General features: G+C 39.6%; 1 protein-coding gene across 3 annotated transcripts in view; it reads left to right on the top strand.

Moving 5' to 3' along the window:
• slc1a7b (solute carrier family 1 member 7b) overlaps positions 1-22,257 on the top strand; it is a 45,646-nt gene that overhangs the window by 19,766 nt on the left and 3,623 nt on the right. For 2 of the 3 annotated variants that reach the window (XM_044199973.1, XM_044199974.1), the window contains exons 2-10: positions 219-298; positions 4,195-4,410; positions 9,611-9,653; positions 9,756-9,987; positions 10,119-10,218; positions 10,636-10,869; positions 11,968-12,162; positions 21,673-21,807; positions 21,966-22,065. In XM_044199973.1, coding sequence (XP_044055908.1) covers positions 219-298; positions 4,195-4,410; positions 9,611-9,653; positions 9,756-9,987; positions 10,119-10,218; positions 10,636-10,869; positions 11,968-12,162; positions 21,673-21,807; positions 21,966-22,065 — 1,335 coding nt within the window. Of the gene's footprint in view, positions 1-218; positions 299-4,194; positions 4,411-9,610; positions 9,988-10,118; positions 10,219-10,635; positions 10,870-11,967; positions 12,163-21,672; positions 21,808-21,965; positions 22,066-22,257 lie in introns of all 3 variants that reach the window. The other variant, XM_044199972.1, reaches the window with a different exon arrangement.

Raw genomic sequence — 22,257 nt, 5'->3', positions numbered from 1 at the left:
TGGGTCATTTGTAATCATAAATTTGTTAATATAGAAAAAGAGATTCTTCGCACTTCCTTTCCTCTTCATGATGTTGCAGTCAGTGTGCTCATTTTCAGCTGCGGCAGTGCAATGCCTTGCTCCTTCCATTATTTTTTTGAATAACGTCAAGTTTCTTTTCAATAGCTGTCTCTTCCTAAAATTACCTGACTGTAATTTCTACTTATCTCTGCTGACAGGAGGTGAAGTACTTCCAGTTTCCTGGAGAGCTGCTGATGAGGATGCTGAAGATGCTGATTCTCCCACTGGTCGTGTCCAGGTACTGATGTCTGTCCCCCGCACTTTATTATTACCCTCACAGCTTTAACCCATTCACCCTTTAGCTTGACACATTATGAGTTTTCAGTGATATATTCTGTGAGTTATAATCCTGTATGTAGGTGTACAGTATTTTCAAATACTGTAGGTTCACAGCAGGGTGGAGTGGAAATAGTATGCTGTCAAACATGACAAGCAAGAAGATATGAAGTGCAATAAAAAATGCATTGTTCGAGTATCAGGTATTGCACACGTTTCAGGCCTTAGGAGTGCAGGCACACTAACAGGATATGCTCCAACTCATATTAATGTTGTATCATAACAGTAGCAGGAATAAAAAATTACTTTGAGATGTTAAAAGTATTTCAATCAATATGCAAAACAATTATTATCAGTAACAGCCACAAAATATAGTCTAACCATCAACCAAACTGCAGTAGTGAGTCTGGCCAAAGGCTGCAGGCAGCAGGAATAATATCGACAGGCTAACCAGCTCAGAGTTTACTGTTTGACTCTGGAACATAAAAGAATCTGTCGAGCCCTGAAGCCCCCAAACGGTCTCTTTGGTATTCTTCAGCGTACGGGCTGCAGTTTGGCATAAATGGTGAAATGTCAAGGGCAGCGAGTATGCGTAGGAGTTTGTAGTACTGAACGGTCTCAACAGCCAGTGCATACAGCTACAGTAGGCCCCAAGGGGAAACGCAGTCGGTCACCACCTGCACTGCTTAAAGCTAAACTTTCTCACACAGTATTCAAATAGATTTTCAACAATGCTTAGGGCTGTAATGCTTCCATTGATAGCTGGTAGTTAGTTTAGTAACATATAAAAGCAGAGTAGGCGGGAGATGGCAGGGGCCTTTGTCAGTGTCGGACTTTAGAGTGCGAGCATATGACTATTTCCTGGAGGCAGTATCACCAGTGCAGCACTACAGCCAGATAGAGAAAGGGGAAACATTAACAATAAAGTGGTGTTTACAGATCAAATATAAAATTTTTCCCCCCATGTCCAAACTTTGAATAAAGCCCTCACTACACCATCTTCTGGATTTTGATATCTCAGGCTCCAGCAGCTAGAATAGACAACAGATAAAATAAAAAATGGTAAACCTTTAATAGTCTGGCAAACAGCCCTCAGATGTTTTCCTTTTGATAATTAAGTCATTAATTAGGTATCTCATTTACTATATGAAAAACAATTTACAATATGTGAGTGCAATGAGTGGATTCAAGAATGATTGTAATAAAAGAGAGAGATCCTTAAATGTGGCAATTGTTAATATTTCCGATGATTTTAGCACTTTAAAAAAGGTTTGGTCATTTGGAGTTTCTCACCATTTACCACATCTTACCACAGATCTTAATTTTGTCAGTACGCATGTACCTTTACCAGAGCTTATCAAATGTCAGCCCCTGGCAGCAAATATGAATGGCTGACACTTGATCCTGACTTTCTATTAAGGCTTGTGTGGACAACCTGAATAGTGACACTGAGTTATTCTCATAACATAAGTTCGGATTGGCGGTTACTCCTCTTCCACTCTAGTGCTCAACACCGGAGCCCCCCAGGGCCGTGTGCTCAGCCCCCTCCTGTTCACGCTGTACACCACCGTCATCGGCCGGATTTCAAACAACAATGAGACTTCATATCAGGAGGAAACAATCTTGCAGGGTGGAGCACAGAGAACAAGCTACTGCTCGTCAGCAAAACCAAGGAGCTGATCGTTGATTTTAGGAAAAAGGAGGCAAAGACACACACCCCGGTCTACATCAGTGGAGCTGAGGTGGAGCAGGTGAACAGTTTTAGGTTCCTGGGAATCAGCATCACAGAGAACCTGACATGGTCCTCTCACATCTCCACCCTGGTCAAGAAAGCTCAGAAATGGCTGTATTTCTTAAAGAAACTTAAGAAGTCAAAATTCCGATGCGAAGTTCTTATTAACTTTTACAGAGGAGCAATAGAAAGCATCCTGACTGGAAACATCACAAACTGGCATGGGATGTGCACGGCCCAGGACAGGAGGGCTCTGCAGCGGGTGATTTCAGCCGCTCAGAAGATCGTTGGTACCAACCTACAAAGCATCAGTAATATCGGTGAGATGAGGTGCCTGCGCAGAGCCCAAAGGACACTAAGAGACAGTACCCACCCCAGCCACAGCCTGTTCACCCTGCTGCCATCTGGAAAGAGACACAGAAGTATCTGCTGTCATACCACCAGACTTCAGGGCAGCTTCTTCCCTCAGGCTGTGAGAGCTAAATTCATCCTCAGCACTCCACCGTGTAAACTAGTTTTCATTTCTATGCCCTACTTATTATATATTCACTGTATATCATTTTTGTACACAAAATTTGTGTGAGTAGCATAAAGGGAACTACAATCAAAATTTCATCATACAACCCTGTGTTGAAAAATGATAAATAAATATTTCTTGTATATTGTATGTGGTAAATATAATAATATACTAATGAAAGGCCATTGCTGATTGTGCTGATAATAAAGGAGGGAACTGGAGCTCACAGGCCATCTGTTTTGTAATTGAAATGCAAATTAACTGGTGTTTTCATGCAAACCATCTTCATCAGAGTTGTTGCTGTGAGGAAATTTAATTTGCACATTCAGTAAAGAAAGTCTTGATGTTCTGTGTGTTCTAGTTTTCATCTCTATAAATGACACGTTAAATTCAGAGTAAGATATCTCTCTTACAAATAATTAAAAAAAAGGAGTCAAGAAACAACAGCAGGTTTATAGCACTGGTTATGAAGTATATAAACAAAAGCACCAAGTAATAAAGACAGTAGTTTGTTCATATGCTGGATATAATGTATTGGCTTTCCTCTAAGTCTGACTAATAAATCATGAATTCAGTTCATTTTGCCATAGACACCAGTGTTACAATTGATATATTTCGCAATGTTAACGAAAATGAAAAATAATTTGTGTATCCGCACCGTGATTCAGATCCGCTCCAAAATCTAATGGGTTCTTCCTTGGCCCGTGCTACACCCTTCCACCGAGTTTCATGAAAATTAGGCCAGTAGTTTTTCCGTAATCCTGCTGACAGACAAACAAACAAATGGCACCGAAAACATAACCTCTTTGGCGGAGGTAATATGGCACAGCTGCTTTGAGCATTTACTGTATTCTTCACTGTGTGTGTGTGTTGTATTCTGTCCCTGACTGAAATCAGTGGGGGATTAAGCATTGATCCTTACATTCACAAGAGAAATCCAACAAACACCACCAACACTGATGTGATGCCAGTTTGGCTGAGATTAAGATTCTGTATGTGGTTACTGGTAGATCCTCTGGTGGTTACTGGTTATTGATGTATAAATTTAACATGCAGACCTGAGTCTCAAATCCTTGTACTTTATCTCCAACACATTTCATGCGATGTGAATAAATCATTAGAACTACTGAATGGATTAGAAGCAGCAGTTTAGACCTCTGAATCCCTTGTGTGCCCTGTGTGGCCTGAGGATGGCTCTTCAGAGGCAAAGAATGGTGGTGAGATTGTTTTCTCAACATGAATGTCCAAGTTTTATGTTTGACGTTTTCAGATTGATTGAAGGACTACATCCTCCTATAGGCTAAGAATATTGTCTGAGGGCTTAGCCTCATAAAACCCTTTTTAAATGCATTGGCTTCACTCAGTAATCCACTGTTACCAAGCTGCTGAAAAGCTGACATTTTAAAGATACATGGTTTTACACCTCACAACATTATCAACATAAGTTGACTGTCAAAGTAGCGAGCACAGGAAATTATGAATTTCTTACTTATGAATTGCATTGACGCATTTGCTATAACATGGTTCAACATACATTATGAAAATATCCATCTCTAAATTGTCAAACGCGCCAACTGTCGGTCTAACGTGATAACGTTTCCTCTTCCAGTTTGATGTCAGGACTGGCAGCCCTCGACGCCAAGTGTTCCAGTCGGCTCGGTTTGATCACAGTGTCATATTACCTGTGGACCACCTTTGTGGCCGTGGTAGTGGGGATCATCATGGTCTCCATCATCCACCCAGGTGGTGCAGCCCAGAAAGAAGACTCTGAGGACAGCAGCAAGCCTATCATGAGTTCTGCTGATGCTCTGCTGGACCTTATCCGGTAAGACCCCCATAGCATCCATCTGACTATACATTTGTACACCGTAAAACAACTGATTCCTAACATATGTGAGTGACACTCAATTGATGGCAATCACTGTGTCAGCCAGTTTGACAGGCTGAAATAGTACAAGTGGAGCACATGCTGTTCAATGTCTGGCTTCAAGGAAATCTCTTCACAGCCACCTGTGGCAGCGGAAGGAGTCTGTATCATGTCAAGTGTTCCTTTAATCAGTGACTTCAGGAAAGGCATTGTTAGGCGGTCCTTAATTCGTTCACATTAGGGAGAGGATGATTAGCAGGGAACAAACAGGCCTTGAGAGGGCTGCATGGAGCCACTGTCCGTAAGTTGCACACAGATTATTATTTGCGTTGTCAGGTGATGAATTCTGAAGAGAGGGACAAACAGGAGGGGATCAAAAGAGGATGAGATATAAGGAGACTGATCCAGTGTGTTTACACGTACTGTACATACAGTACATGACATGTAAAAATTAATAACACGTATTATTTTTTCATTTATATCAATAAGGGGAGAGCAGTCTGCCGCATATACAACAGAGTTTTATGAGGCCATGTTGCAATAATAAAGTTATGAGAGAGAGATCACAATTTTATAATATATTTCAAGAAAAAAGTTGAGATTATTTTGAGAATAAAGTTGTAATACAATATAAAACAAACTGTAACAGGGGTAAAAGTTTTAATGTTTAAAAAATGACTCATTATTGTTTGTTTATTTGTTTGTGACTTGTGAGAGACACATTTAAAAAAAAGGTTGGTAAAAATCAAAGCAGCAGAGGCCTGACTTTTAGTCCTAAGTATGGTTCAAGATAAAAAAAAAAAAATGCTGGATGCTACGCTTCCCATAATGCAACTCAGTAGCAATATTCATTAAATCCTTGCTGCCTGGTAAACGGCCATGTCTTTCAAACTCCATGCCCCTAGTTTATGATGCAGGTTTCCTGTTACAAATCTGTGGTCTCTAAGCCTAAACTGAGATAACTAATGACATCATCAGTTATTTTCCCTGCAGAGCTACAGAGGACATTATACAACTGTATTCACAGTAGTGCTCCTCATGACTAGTAAACTAAACCTTGTGAGTTCCCTTTCAAGGGCATGATTGGGCTCGATCTACCCTAATGTTGTTAATTAACAACAATTAGATGTTGTTGAATTTCTCAGGTATGCGGTTTGCCTCACTATTAGTCATAATAAATGAAATCAAGTTTGTGATTTGTGAGTGGCCTAACTGGGCTTGAAGCAGCAGCTGGAGCAGCTGGAGAATGGTGTTGGAAATGGATTATTAAAATGCAACATTTTGGTTGTTAAATTCTCAAAAGACATTTTCCTCCAAATATTCTTAATTTATTCTCATGGTGTTCAGATTTCCTCTCAGTGGCCCTAATACATGACCCTATTTACAGCATGTCCAACACGTTATATCCAATATGTACAGAACAATACAAAGAAAATACATATAATGTATTCCCATGCATGTTCCATGTTCCCATGGAAGTATTTCTGCCGTCATTGACATGACAAGATGGGAACACAAGCAACAGCTCTGCATACGAGACAAACCTCCTGAGATTCCAGATGGCACAGTAGCAGTGGTGTGGTTCAGCACTTTTCTGTGGAAAACAACATGTTACTTATATGTTAGTCTATTGTTTGAGGGCTATCAATGATGTACGTTCCCAGGACTGCAGACAAACTCTCATGACCAATCAAAAATGACAGTGTTTTACTTTCTTACTGATCCAGGTTTCTAAATATGACAAGAAACACTGTGTTGTTACACTTATGTAGAGCTCAGTAGAAATGAATATGGAAATAATTGTATGCTTTGTACATGATGGAACAGGAATAATATCAGGCATAACTGGTTAGAAAAGTTGGACCAAACACTGGATTAGCTAGTTTATGAGGTGATTAGTTGCTGACTGGTTTCTACTGAAGATGTAGATGATACTTTGTGACTAGAATTACTACGTCATGAGCATGGTATTGGGGCGTAGCCCCTTTGTTTTATCTAAAAATAATAATTATGGGGCTTTTTATCTTATTTAGCCAAGCTGAATGGAATGTAAATTCTAGCAATCAGTACTGTCACACTGCCCACCTCATTCCCATGTTCACATAAAATCAATTCTTAGTAAGTAATAACACCTTTCTAGAGCAGACGTCATCCTCACAGCATCTTAGTTTTTCAGACTGTGTGGATTTGCCGCAAATCCCGAGACAGGATTAAAAACATTGGTTGTCTTAAGCTTTTCAGTTCCCATATTCTGGGATGACTTCATTGTTGACTGAAAAACATTTAATCTTCTTTAATAGAAGATGTCACTCGGTTTCTCAGACCCAGGATCAGTAAACAGGACTATTAATGCCTGTTATACATTGTGCCCCTGCAAGTATTTGTTTGGTAGTCTAATCCAAGCATTTTATTTCATGCTGTTGGTGCAATAATGGGGTTAGTCCAGACCATTAATCAGACAGCAGTGAGCTGTGTAGGCAGGCTGAATGGATCAGCAGGTGACCTTCAGAATGCAGTCAGTATAAACTCTAACAGTAATTATAAAAAATAATATTAGTTGCACTTCATATTTGGACTTAAACCTGACAAGCTGTAAACACTACACTGACATATTATCACTTTATACAGTTGATATGCCAAACCTGATAGCAGGTTGCCTGTTTACACATCCAGCAGACCAGGAGCAACATTAGCATTCCTTTGGAGTCATGTTTCTGACCACTTGATTAATGTAAGTCTAATATTCACTCTCCCTCTAGCTCTGTAGCCTCCGCCAGCTCCTGAGGGAAATATGCCTTCTTAGATGCTTTAAATGCGCCACTGTGTTCACCAGCTAGTCACAAACCTGTCCGTGTGCCGTTTGGTTTTGGGCAGGCAGCGCATAGTGGGTTCATCAGTGTTTTCTGCTTGCTGCTGCTGGAAACAAGGCTTATAAGAGCGGTGAGAGTGAACCAAACACTAAAGTTTTGTGGTAAAATCAAAACAATGAGCTGAAAGAAACTAAAACGCTCTGTTGAGCTGAAGTGAACTGCAGAGTCAGGTGGTAACTCACTGTGGGTATGTCACTACTAGAGACCCCTTTCACATTACACATAGTCATTTTCTCCATTGTTAATATAAAAATATTGATTAGTGCAGCTTAAAGTTCTAATTCTATTTTACTGTGGGTCTCTGTTGTGTCGAAATTGAGTCATAAGGAAGAACAAGAGTTCACTCCTAAGTTTTGTACAGTATTTCAATGCAGTATTGCCTAAAAGTGGCTGTATAATAATCTGAGCCTGAATTAATACTCACAAGTATTTTTCTAAGAGGGCTAGTAGTGGCTTCTTTTGTTTGTAAGTAAGTAGTAGTCTTTTGTGCCCAAATGGCTAGTTAATGCTATTGTACTTTTCAAGCATATTAGTTTTCTTTGGTTTTATCTGTGTCAAAAGTTTTGGGTGGCTTCATATTGTTTTGACAGAGATCTCCTACTTTGACTCAGTTCAAATGTCACCAGGTGTGAGATTAAAACGAGGTCTTATTTGGGTTCTGGGATAAATCTACATCTGTTGTGCTTTGTGCAGTGGTGGCACTGAGTCTCCAGAACACTCTGCAGGTCTATAAGATCTAAGGTCTATATTTTGTGGTTTGGTCTTACTGAATAACGTCCTAATAAATAGGTTATACTTTGTTATTTTATCGGCCTAATATCAGGAAATCGAATGTGTTTGGTTTAAGGGCTGATTAAGATCTTGTTAAGATTACTGTTAGCACTTAATGGTTTGGTTGTATTTTACAAATAAGGTATTTCATTGTATTACTGTTACACAGTATAGCACAATAAATTTAGTAGCACAAGTAGAGAAGAGTGATAAAGTCAGTGAATTTGCTCAGTAATGTCAGTTACAGTATCTATCTAAATTTGCTAACATTAGCCTCCACAGTCTAATGGTCATACCAGACCATGTAAGGCTGTAACAGCAAATCCCTTGAGTGTATTGAATTGTGCAAGGTGGCATTTTATTGCTAATGAATTGAACTTTTAATTAGTAAGAGGAAGAATGTGTTATTCTGAAAAGTGACATAGCCTCGCTTTAAGTAAAATACCTAAGTTTAAGCAGTTCAGTTGTGTGCAATTAGGTTTTTATTTTGTACAGCTTTGTTGTTGATGCTACTTTCAATAGAGACAGGAGCAGAGATAAAATGGCCTGTTTGGGCCATTATTGTCAGACCTGATCTAGCTTATCATATTTTATACATCCCCCTCTCTCCAAACAGCAGGGTGTCTGGTGGGTGGAGTGCAGTGGATGGTTTTTAAAATTACTTTTTGGAATGCAACTCCATAGTTATGAGGGATAAAAGTTAAAGTTTAGGCTGGGCAACTACAGATATTTGGATAAGGTTGGAGCAAGGTTTTGATCTTGGTTAAACAAACCAAATTTCACTGAAAATGAAACTGTCTCACAGCAGAAACCTTTCAGTTATATGATTCAGTCAAATGAACCCAACTGAAGCCTTAAATTGTAGAGTATTATAAAACATTTGAAAGTATTATTCTAAATATGTTGGAACAACTTCAGCATCTGCAGACCAGCAAGCGTACAGTTTATTTCAGCATGATTTGGTTTGTTTAGACAGGAGGGTAAATCGCTGGATTGTATCAAATTACAGAGCAGGAGAACTTTTTACCCTGAAGCCACGATAGAATGATTTCATTTAGCTTTTGTTGTTTGTTTTCATTATGTTTTTTGTGAATAATTATGTCTCCGCCACCTCTCCTAGAGAGAGGTTACAGCGTGAGAGCTGCACTGATTGCCGTTGCAGCCTCCTGCTCTGTACTATGTTAGCTTGTCCAAGACACTTGGATGTCATAGCTGGAACCTGCTAACTGTGACTCATTGTTATTTCATTTACACCAATGCAAGAACCTTTAAAACATCTGAGTTCTCTTAAGCTTTGTAGCGAGGAAGAATCTGATTATATGTGTAATAAAGAGTGTAATGTATAGGGTTACTTATGGGAGACAAAACCTACATATTAACACTTATTAAACTGATGGGGAAAGGTCTTTTTACCCCTAAAAGCATACAGTATCTAACTGTTTGCTTGCATTCTAATTGTTCAACCTTTTTGAAGCACACAGCAGAGTGTTTTCTAACTGTGTATCTTTGCATTGCAGCAACATGTTCCCATCTAATCTGGTACAGGCCACATTTCAGCAGGTAAGACCTTTGATATCACACAGCACTTTCAAACACAAAGGCTTTTTTTTAGGACTTAAATGCAGGCATTTTGCTGCTTCTGTTTCTATTCCCTGGCAACAGTATCGAACAAGTAGCGAGTACATTGTGAAATCCAAGCCAACGGTGAGTCAGGCCCATTCAGAGTCCACCACACGGCGAGCGCTAATCTACGGTATCCAGGATGATAATGGAACTGACATCCAGAACTTCGCCCTTGACCTGACTCCACCTCCTGATGTGCTCATACGCACTCGAGAAGGAACAAGTGATGGAATGAATGTTCTTGGAATTGTTATTTTTTCCGCCACCATGGGTAAAACCTGTGTAATTCTTCTCTGAATTTGAATGTGTACCTTTTGGCTTCCAGTAGAATTTATCATTGGAAATTAAAATGCTTAAATGCTTTCATTTTCATTTTAAAGATTGTGCTGTATATTTTCACAGGTATTATGTTGGGAAGGATGGGGCCAAATGGCAGCGCTTTGGTCAACTTCTGCCAGAGCCTGAATGAGGCCGTACTTAGAATTGTTGCCATTGTTATATGGTATGGATTTCTTTAAACATACTATTTTACTTTAGGAGGCTATAGACAGGTTTCCCTTTTATAAACAAAAAGGATGCACATGGTTCAAAAACCCATCGACACAATGTTATAATAGCTTATATATGGACATTTTCAGAAATGACTTTTTAGAGTGTATGTGGCAATCATCCCTGCATTACCAAAACTTTTCTACTACATCAAACTGATCACCAAAGCATTGATCATAGAGGCTGACAAACTTTTGCAGTATTCATTAAAAAGCCATAAATACAAGATAACAGTGTGAGCTGTCTTACCTTAAAACAGTTATCATTTGCTCATCATTTTCTGTGTAAAACAATCCACCACCAATTGTATAACTTATATAAGACTTCACAGCCACTGTTGCTGACTTTGAGCTACTCCTCGTCCTGCCAGGTACTTCCCGTTTGGCATCGTGTTCCTGGTGGCCGGTAAGATCCTGGAGATGAGTGATCCGTCAGCCATGGGGAAAAAGCTGGGTTTCTATGCCGTCACTGTGGTGTTCGGTCTTGTCTTGCACGGCTTGTTCATCCTGCCTGCCATGTACTTCTTCATCACCAAAAAGAGCCCCATTGTTTACATACGGGGGATCCTGCAAGCCCTGCTCATCGCCCTGGCAACCTCTTCCAGGTAAAGGAAATGACAGCAGGGAGAACAAACTCAATTCATTTAACTCAGATTTTGTTAATATTGATGTGTTGTGAAAAGAAAATATCAGTAAGTGATATTTATTTTCTCACATGTGAATCAAAATGATATATCCCTGACTCCTAATACCACATATGTATCCTTTCCTTTCCTATCCATTTACGTTGGAAGATCAGAAGACACCTGGTGTGTGTGGGAAGAGATGGGAATGTAAATGAGCATTGCACCCATTTCATTAGACTGGCACCTTTCCATTTACGTTGGAAGATCAGAAAACACCTGGTGTGTGTGGGAAGAGACGGGAATGTAAATGAACATTCCACGCATTTCATTAGACTGGCACCTATCCATTTGTGTGTGTGTTTAGGTCTGCATGTGTTTTTGATAGTTTGGAATAGAGCTCCTCTGACTTGCTCTGACTTGGGAATTTAAATGACTGTGTCAGTGTTTTTGCATGTTTTAGCTTGTTCACATTAGCAGACATTATGTTCACTGTGGTCGATTTCGGACTGGTTTTATTTTCAACCCATACAGAAATGAATGAATGAAAACCACCGACTGCCTGGAGGGTAGCAAAGCGACAAATTGAAAATCTAAAGCACAACATGCTTCTGAAAATGCTCCTCAGCAATGTAAAGTTATGTGATTTTATGGTGAATTGGTTAAAACACACAAAAACTTTGGCATGGTCCATTACATTTTTTTAAAATTACATGTGAAATCAATCCTTCCTCTTGTGGCAGACTGGAGAAGGCAGTGTGTAGGCTATTCAGCTTGCACTGCTGGTGATCACAGTATTTAGTGTTTTTTTAGCCAAGCCAAGGCTAGAGTAAGTGCCTGCTGCAGTGACCAGCCAGCTCAGATCAGCAAAAAGCATCTGCTGCATTCTGAATGTCTTGAAAAACATTTTTGCATCTCTTTTTTGTTCGTAAGAGTTTTCATTGTTTCTTTCACCAAAACAAACCATAAATGGATACCGCTTGTTAAAACGCGTGCCCAGGAGAAAATAGGATATGTAACGATTGTTTGCCAGACTTTTGAATGTTCTGAGCTCTCTGTCATGTTCTCTGTCTTCCTCAGCTCTGCCACATTGCCTATAACCTTCAAGTGCCTCTTAGAGAACAACCACATTGACCGCCGCATCATCCGTTTTGTGCTCCCTGTGGGCGCCACCATCAATATGGATGGCACCGCTCTCTATGAGGCTGTGGCAGCAATATTCATCGCACAAGTTAATAATTACGAGCTGGACTTTGGCCAGATCATCACTATCAGGTCAGTGGGCCGTGCTATATACCATCTGTGCTTCTAAGCTCATTAGCATGTTAAAGATATCATTGGGATTTTAAAGCGATGATATCAACGACAACAAATCCTTTACACTGAATAGCAGAAAAACATTATACCATATATACTGTATGTCTCTGCTTTTTAAAATAAGTACAACTTTTTTGTGTTTTCTGTGATTTTCTGACCTGATTAGTAGCATAACAGATGTAAGACGATGCAAGGTCCTTCCCTTCATCAAGCAATCCAAGAAATCACAGTAAACATATCAAAGGTCATTGATGAGCAGCTAAACCCACTGTCTGAATATTTCAGGCAAATATATTCAAAAACTTCAAAAACGAGCCACTGAAACCAAGGATTGAATCTCGTAGTGGAAAGCCTCCGACCAGGCTCAGCAGTCCATACAGGTGATTCCCAAGGAGATACAGAAGATGACTGATCATACTGATCATCTCTAAAGTAGAGGCAGGAGGAAGAATATACTGATGAATGTCTTACCTTGGGGAGCCACGCTGTCTTTAGATGGAACTCACAGCTGGGCGCATTAGAATTGAGAGCATGCTCCAAATAAACATCCCAGGCCAACATCTTTGGAATGACCAATCTTTTTTCATTAACTGTGATAACAGTTAATATAGTTAAGGCTTTAAGAAGAGTGTTGGAATAGAAGGGATATCCAGGATAACACTCTTTCTTACTCCAATTACTTGAACCCTGATTTAAAGGTGGGGTCATCGATTCTAATCCAATACACTTTTTGTTAAATATCTCCTCACGGTCCGCTACCTGTCCATTCTGTGTGTGCGCTGAAAAACAATCTGATGTTTGTGCACAGCCCTGGCTCTGTAAATGAGAAACAAACAAAGTGGCTCGAGCCACACAACACTATTCCTGCCAATCAGGGGGCGTTCCTGCTAAAAATAATTTGTAAAAGGGGTGCAATACAATCCATAACTTCCAATAAAAACCTAGTTAGGATTTTGTCCAGAGGGCTGGAGGACACTCTCATAAGAGACATGATGTCTGCTAGTTCAGATAGAGTAACAGCAGAAAAATTGCTCAAAGTATCCCTGAGCGGGTGATCCACATCTAAAAAGGCAGGATTGGGGGTGATATCAGATCTTATTAACTTCACTTTTCCAGCAAAGTGCAAAAGAAACTTTTCACAATCAGCATCACAATCAGCAGAGGCACAAGGAGAGGCAGGGTTAACTAACTGATCCACAGTCTTAAAAAAGAAATCTGGGGTTGTGCTGATGGGCAGAAATAAGTGCAGAGAAATTACATGTTCTTGCATCCTTCACCATCCTATTATAAAGACGTAATAACTCTTTCATGGCCACAAAGTGGACCTGGAGACCTGATTTCTTCCATATGCGTTCTGCTCTTCTGCATTTCCTTTTACAGCTTCAAATACTGTCATTTAACCATGGCTGTTTTCTAGTCTTTGAGTTTTGTCTATTTTTAAGAGGAGCTATGAGATCTAAGGTTGAAGAACACAGGTAGTTAAAATAATCAACCAAATCGTTGGTGTTGGAGGAATCAGGAAACACACTGCCAGGAGAATTGAACAGTGTACAGAATTTTAAGGCACTATGCTCATTAAGGACACGTGTGTACTTAGAGCGGGACAAGACAGTACTAGCAGCCTCTAATTCACAGTTAAAAACAATGCATAGGTGATCAGATATAAACATGTCCCTGATTTCCACAGATGGGGTTTTCAGGCCCAGACTAAAGACTAGGTCTAAGGTGTGGCCACGGGAATGAGTTTGGCCAGACACATGTTGTTGAAAGTTGAAAGAGTTAGTGATATTTTAAAAAATCAGCAGCAAGGGCATGAGGGGAGTCATCAACATGAATATAAAAATCACCACAAAGAAGAATTCTATCATAATTTAACACAAGACTGGATAAAAACTCAGGGAGCTCCAACAAGAAGGAGCCAGCTGGTTTAGGGGGGCGATAAATAATAGCAAATATGACTGGGAGGGGGCCACCAAGTTTAAACATGAGCACTTCAAAGGAGGAAAAATCATTGCAAGCTATGAGGTCACACTTAAAATGCTTCCTATAGACAGTAACAAGGCCACCACCATGACCACAATCCCTAGGGCGGCTAAAGCAGTCATAATCTGGAGGGCACAATTCAGCCAGCTGACCGTGATCACCAGGATGTAACCAGGATTCAGTTAAAAACATAAAATCTAAATCAGTAGAAGAGATAAAATCATTTAAAATAAAAGTTTTGTTAGAGAGGGATCTTACATTGAGAAGAGCCATCTTAAAAAGTCTGTGCTGGTTCAGATTTGATGTTGAGACTGGAGGTCGGGTTCTGGCCCGGATCTTTATTAAGTTATTATTGTCGCTGTGTCGGCTGTGTCTGTTTCGCACTAAGGACCTGTCCGAAATTACCACAGGAATGTTAAAGGTGGCACTAGAGGCATCCGGGCTCCAGATAGCAGCACTATGATCAGTCCACAAGGGGGCGGTAGTGACAGCAGAGAGTACGTGGCTGTTTATGGTGGGCAGAGAAGAGAAAGAAGAAGAGCAAGGGGAAACAGGTGATGTAAATAACCTTAGTCATTTCTGAAAAATAAATTTAGGCTAAGCTACTCCTCAGCTTAGACTTTGGCTTAGATATGTATTTGGCTTCAACACCTATTTAAATATTGACAGGCTTATTGTCACTCTTATGCCACCTGTATTTTCATAGTGACAAAAATTGCTGCCCCTTATTGGGGTAAACCCTCGGGCAGCAGACGCTCTGGATTCCATCATATTTCTCTTATGGTCAGCTAGTCCAGTTGTTAGTTGTTAATAAGTCACATGCTTCATGTATGTCATGATTTAATCACTTACGTCTGTTTCCATTGCACTGTGTTGCATTTTGTTTTTTTCGATACATCAACTTTTCATAAAACATTTTTTTTGTGAAATTTGGTAATTTCTTTTCAAAATTCTGACATTTCCATGGATGGATATGCACTTTTAGAGCGGTGCCAGACACAAAAAATCTTTTTCGGACAGTCTCTCCTCGAACATGTTACACTCGGTTTTACACACAAAAAGTGATGGAAGTAGTTGTATGAAGAATGAAAAAAGAGTGCTTAAGCGAGAAGAAGAAATTCTGCCTATTTTCTTTCATCAGCACGCTTGGCTTCACTGTGCGAAGTGGGCATGATTGCTGGGTTGTCAGTTTGTGGAACAGCCCTGCCATGTCCAGCTGGAGGAGATGTGGATTTCAGACACTGTTTGACCATCTGACAAGCACTTCAGTTAAAGCATACTGATGCCTTTAGGTGTCCTGGTTTTAATCTCTTTGACAATGATGGCCTTTTTATGGCTCTTATCCAGTACCGTGATAGTACAACTATCATATAATTAGAAAGAATCTCTTTAATTTCTTCGTTTTAATTTCTTAAGTGAAAGCAGGTGTTTCATACTGATACATCAATCAATGCCTTATATGGCATAGTGAGAGACTCCTATTCTGCTGGTGCTGAAGAACTGGGAGTGACCTGGCTGGAAGATAGAAGTTGAATTACAGATTACGGAAAACACACTGTATTTGATACAGTGTGCAGAAAATAATCTGCAAATAAAAGCGTTAGCAAGCAATAAAAGATAAAGTACACTAATCGTCTTTCCAAATCACAGGCAGGCTCCAATGTGTTTTAAGTATCAATCAAACAATGATACTCACTGTGTTTCACCCTGTCTTGAATAAAAAAAATATTGTGGAGATGTTCTGTATGTAAGAAATTCTGAAATACTGGGGAATGAATCTTGAACTTAGTCCAGTGTCACTTGTCTCTAATCTTCCCACTAGACATTATCACCAATGCACACAAGGAAAACTTAAGTGTTAAAACATTAAGTTTTAACACTTAAGTTTTCCTTGTTAATGTTTTCACACTGAGGAAAAACACACAACGGTGATTCTCCAGTGAGACTCCCACAGTGTTTGGCTGGCATGTATACTAATGGAGCATATTCGGGTTTTTGACATGCCTGGTGCATTCAAGAACAAATGTTTTACTGTTGTGTCGTGATCATTGACTCCCAAAATTATATATTTAGATGTACCTGTACCTACAGATTTTTTGTTTTGTCCAACAGTTGCCAACTTACCCTATATTTGCCACTGTCTGTTTTTCTATATAATTCCATATAGCAACTGTAGATTGAAACTATCGGCTTATCTCTCTCTGAAAAGAGCCATGTGGCCTCAATAAACCACCACATCCCAGTCACGCCACTGCTGGAATTCTGACCCCAACCCTCCCCCCACCCCCTCACCATCATGCTGTGATGAGTGGTGGGATCATCCCATCCTCAACCTCTGGATCTGCAGCAGATATCAAATGTACACCAACATGTAGTTCACACTCCCCTCAATCTCTACTGTTATGCTCTTTCATTTAACATCAGAGAAGATGCTTTTAATCAGTATGTAGGTGGACAGTGGCTATGGAGACATTATTAGTTTATTCTATTGTGAACAAATTGAGAATAAGATACTTCAATTATGGATTATGTTGTATGAATTTCCCCTTAAAGCCACTATGTATAGAATTTTATATGTGTATATGTAATATCTTTCAAATTATTCTGATGACATGCGTTTTTGTTTGTAGAAAAATGAGGCAACCGCAGTGACATCCCATCCCAGTGTTCCTGGGTATGATCCTGGGGATTAGAGTGGAACAGGATGCATTGGAGTGCATTGCTGTCTGCCCAATGCCTAACCCTATGGCCAGACATGAGTGTTCATATTGGATGACCCTGCAAACTCAGGATTACGTTCAATGGCATTCAATTAAGATTGTTTTATGCCCCATGGTAATGTTTTTTTTTACAAAAAAATTATTTTTACAATTTCTGCACATGGCAACTTCAGTATGGTTACTGTTATGGAAAGATAAAGGTTATGGCAAAATAAACTATGGTTAGGTATGGTTAGGTTTCGGCAACTAAAACACTTGGTTAAGGTTAGGGAAAGATCATGATTACAGTTAACAAACCTTATTCACTTACTTAAAGCTAGAGTAAGGGACTTTTACATATAAATGAACGTCCATTACATTCAACCCTTTGCTAAACAAGTTCACACAATGCTGATTAAGCCTATCACCGCAAGGTAAATCCCTCTGAGTTTTTAAATCTGCAACTTGAATTGAAATTGAGACATAGGGCCCCAATGATTGTTCCCTATCCACGGCCGCGTGTTGAGCGTCCCCCCAAACTGTGTTGTGCATGAACACACTCAAAGAGCACCATTCATTGAACATGCTCATGTTTTTGGTGAACGGTGAACTGAATGTATGTTGCATGTTTGCAACTAATGAATGTGAATGTGAACGTGAGCGTCGTTCACTGTGTTTAATGGCACCGGGCATGGCGTGTTTTGGGCCACACAATCTGATGGGTCACAGATTTTTTAAACGACACATCAAGCTGAAGCATCCGACCAGTCTTGGGAAATATCTGAAAGTGAATGATGATCAGAAGATGATCAGAAGAAATCATTAATTTCTTCAAATTTGGCACAAATGTCCACTTGGACTCACGGATGAACTGATTAGATTTCGGTGGTCAAAGGTCAAGGTCACTGTGACCTCAAAATAGGTTTTTAGCCATAATTTAAGAATGAATTGGGCAATTCCAGATTTTGACACAATGAGTAAACAATAACTAGCACAGTATGGGCTTTCCTGCATCTCGTCCATTCTGCCTTTCACCTACTGCCTCATTCTGAATTTCAAGCGTCATTGGAATCACGTCACAGCAAACAACGTATTGGAGCGCGCCTAGCTAATCATGATACTGTGAGTGAGTAAGTGAGTGAGTGAGTTTCACGTACAGCTCATAGAGCAGTTTCATCTTCATCTAAAAATACCAGGAGAAAACAAAAGCACCACATTTTGTGTAGATACTGTCAGAGAGCCAACACAGACACCACCAGCTCCACCCACTGCAATCAACAGATCTCACTCACCTGAGTACTGATCACACACCTGCCACCAATCACCAACCCCACACTATAAAGTCACACTCCCTCAGTTCACTCACTGTCTGGTCTCAAACCTATTATGAGATTCAACCCGACTGCAGTATTGCCTGAAGCTTCCCCAAGACTTTGGACTCCACTCAGCCTATGTGTGTGTCTTCGACTCCTGGCTCTCCTGTTTCCCATCTCCTCCAGTGGACTGAAAAACTACTCATAATCAGATAAGACTCATAGACTTTCCTAGCTCCAGCCCCTCGTCTCCACTGTATTTGCTTTACCCAGTATTCTGTCTTGTATTACAATAAACTCCCTCGCCATTGTACTTACCTCCGTGTCCCGTGTCTGCCTGCTGACAGATACACTCTATAAGAATCCATCTTTACATAGTAATCAAGTTAATGTAAGAGCATTATCTAACAAATCATTTTGAATAAATGTCCTTATTGCTGACAATAAGCTAGACCAGCAACATTTATAGAAGGCTGTCCCGCAAATTATGAGTTCTCCCATTCCTGTCGAGAAGGTAGGAAAGATGGGGGATCAGCTGCAATACTCACTGAAACTGTAAAGGGTAGAGACATTGACCTTGGAGTGTTTTCTTGTTTTGAGCATAATGCAGTAACTCTGAACTGTCAGCTGCCATTGTTGACAGTAACAATCTACAGACCACCAAAACTCTGTCTCTCTACTTTCTTGGGTTTCTTGGGAGTTTTCTGAATTTCTCACATTCATCATGCTAAATATGATAGTTCAGTTTTAATTGGTGATTTAATATACACGTTGTTAATATGACAGATAAAGTGAAGGACTTTTTAAATCTATTAGAATGTATGGATTTTAAACATGTGAATGAGCCAACTCATAATCTAGGTCACACTTTGGACCTGGTAATTTCATTTGGATTGAATTTAAATGTTTCTTCCGTTGTTGACTTGGCTCTCTCAGACCACCACTGTGTATTTTTAATGCCTTTTATTGTACACTGCCAAGTTCTATCGAAAGTGTTAAACGTTGTATTACTCCTGAAGTGACCTCACATCTATTCCTTCCTCAACTGACAGTCTCCTTGACGCTTTTAACAATAAGTTGGCCTCAGCCCTTGATGCTGTCGCACCACTCAAAATTAAAAAAATAATTACAAAGAGGAACATACCATAGAAAATTGCAAAAAACTATAATAGCTGAAGAAACACCGCCCACCATACACTGTGAAGCCCTAGACAGTTTTAGCCTGGTTGATGCAGAAATTTCCACATGCACCACTGACCCAATTCCATCCTCCTTTTTTAAAAATGTTCTTAATTCAGTGTCTGAAGAGGTCCTTACAATTTTTAATCACTCAATGCAATGAGGCGTATTCCCCAAGCATTTAGGACTGCACTTGTGAAGCCTCTTTTTATAAAAAGTAGCCTTGATCCCTCCATAACCAGCAATTATAGACCAATCTCCAATCTTCCATTTTAAGTAAAATTTTTGAAAAACTTGTGTATATTGAATTAATCAATTTTATTAATTCAAACAATAAGTTGGAAATGTTTCAGTCTGGATGCATCAGGATCCATCTGGATGCCAAAAAACTGTCAGTGTCGGTACTTGATCTGAGTGCTGCTTCTGCTGTCTGGCAGAGTGTTTTTTGTTGCTATTGATAATAACATCTCCAAAACCTCCAAAATAATCTGTGGGGTTACCCAAGGATCGATTTTAGGGCCACTTCTTTTTAATCTATATATGTTAGCCCTTGGGGATGTCATCAGAAGACACAGCATCTCTTTCCATTGTTATGCCGATGACACACAACTTTATGTGGCTGTGTCTCCGGATGACACAGGACCAATCAATTCCCTTTTTTATATGTATTTTAGATATTGATGTAAGGACATCACAAAACTTTTTACCGCTCAACAGGGACAAAACTGAAACTTTAGTCATAGGTTCTAAAGCTCAAAGAGAGAAACTGGTCGCAAAATTAAATTCCATTGGACATACCCCAAGCCAACAAGCAAAAAATCTTGGTGTGACTCAGACCTAAATTTTAAAGCTTACGTGGGGTTTATCACCAAAACAGCATTTTATCACCTTAAAAATATTACGAAAGTGCAACCATTTCTCTCTCTAATGCACGCTTTTATATCTGAGCTGCACTACTGTAATGCTCTCCTGTCTGTTCTACCCAAAATAACTTCTAAATCAGCTACAGCTGATTCAGAACTCTGCGGCCCAAGTGCTTACCAACACCAAGATTAATGCTGTTATCCCTCTTATCCCTCCTATCGATTTTATTTGTTTTTATTTTGTCTTTTTAAATATTTTATCCAGTTTTCAGTCTAGCTTTTATCTAACTCTATTTTATGAGTATTATAATAGATTTTAATCTTTTTCTTAATATCATCATTTTAATCTTTGTTCTGAATTTTAATCTATTTTATTTAATTCTATTACGGTCTACACTTCTGTCTTATCGTGTTGTCAGACACACTGTATGTGAAGCACTTTGAACTGCACTAACCTGTATGAAAGGTGCTATACAAATAAAGTTTGATTGATTGAATTACATGTGTACCTGTTTAGCCAATACATGGATGTAAACTGAAACTTGACTTGGAGGCAGGCATACAACTGTGGGGCAGTAATTCAAGGCTTTCTTTAAATCAACTTTGGTCTCCCGTTGGCATTCAACATACAAAAGGATGGACTTGACGTAACTCTTAGATAGATGGACCTTTGTTTTTAGACATTACTTGGGTTTCCAGATGTTGAAGAGTTGGGAAAAACAGTCTGGGCTTTGCTGTCCTTGCTGATAAAACTGCCTAAATAAGTGAAGTTCTCCACAAGTTTAAGTGGCTCACCTATTATCAAAACTGGTGCTGGAGGCGGTGGATTAATGGACCTGAGTTTGAAGTGGTTGATGTTGAGACTGTTAGCTCGGCAAATATGTATATACAGTTAACAAAACAGGGATTTCTAATTGCAAGTCTATGATGGGACACAAATCAGCCAATATGGACATAATTCCTAGGATACTGAGCTGGTCTGGTCGACTGTCTACCACTACCACTAAAGGCAGCCAAAGTCAGACATTTTCAAATTCTATTCATAGTGGCTTTAACTCTGGGAAAGTATTTGCCAATGCATCAGGCAAATTCCTTGGCACAATGGCAAAACATTTAAAGACAATATGGTATCAATACATTTCTGGCAAAAAAAATATAGGGTTGGAGTACCATGAGAGAGAAAAATAGATGGATAGACAATTGAAATTGGAAGAGAGGAGTGAAGATATACCCTTTGTGAAAAAGGACTAAAAATAGCATTCCCTTGTGACGTTTAGTTAAGTATTGGCCTCTCATGACATCCCACCGGAACCTCTCTTGAGGGTCAACACCATTATTTCTCTTCAGTTGTTACATTACATACAGTTGTTTGTGTTTATTAATTGACATCAGGTTTCTCTCTGTAATCATACCAACTTCCTAAATCTCCAGTATCACAGCAACTGCAGCCAGTATCGGTGCAGCAGGGATACCTCAAGCCGGACTGGTCACCATGGTGATAGTGCTAACATCCGTCGGGTTGCCAACCGATGACATCACTCTCATCATTGCAGTAGATTGGGCATTGTAAGTAGCATATGTGTTTGCTTCTGTCACTTTTGTCTAACAGATCCAAACTAATCATACCGGGGCAAAAACACATGAGCCCCATCTTCTTCATCTCCTCTTCATTTGGCCAAAATCTTCAACTCATTCATACTCTCAAATGTCTTTCTCCTCTACAGAGACAGATTCCGCACCATGGTGAATGTAATGGGGGATGCTTTGGCCACAGGCATCATGGCACACATCTGCAGGAAGGACTTCATGAAAGAGGGAGATGGGGTGAGTTTTAAATGTGGCTTCAGTTCTGAAAGAGTTCTTTTGCACAATTGTGACACAATTACACACAAAAGTTTGGTCATTAAAAGGGTATGTTAAAACATAGCGAAGGCTGGTTCTGAATAATCAAGCTGTTATCATTATCAAAGGTTAGACCCCTAGTGTGCTGTACTACTACTTCTTCCTGAAACTGAA

This window comes from Siniperca chuatsi, linkage group LG6 (assembly GCF_020085105.1).
Source record: "Siniperca chuatsi isolate FFG_IHB_CAS linkage group LG6, ASM2008510v1, whole genome shotgun sequence".
NCBI lineage: Eukaryota > Metazoa > Chordata > Actinopteri > Centrarchiformes > Sinipercidae > Siniperca > Siniperca chuatsi.
This window is presented reverse-complemented; position numbering and strand designations above follow the sequence as displayed.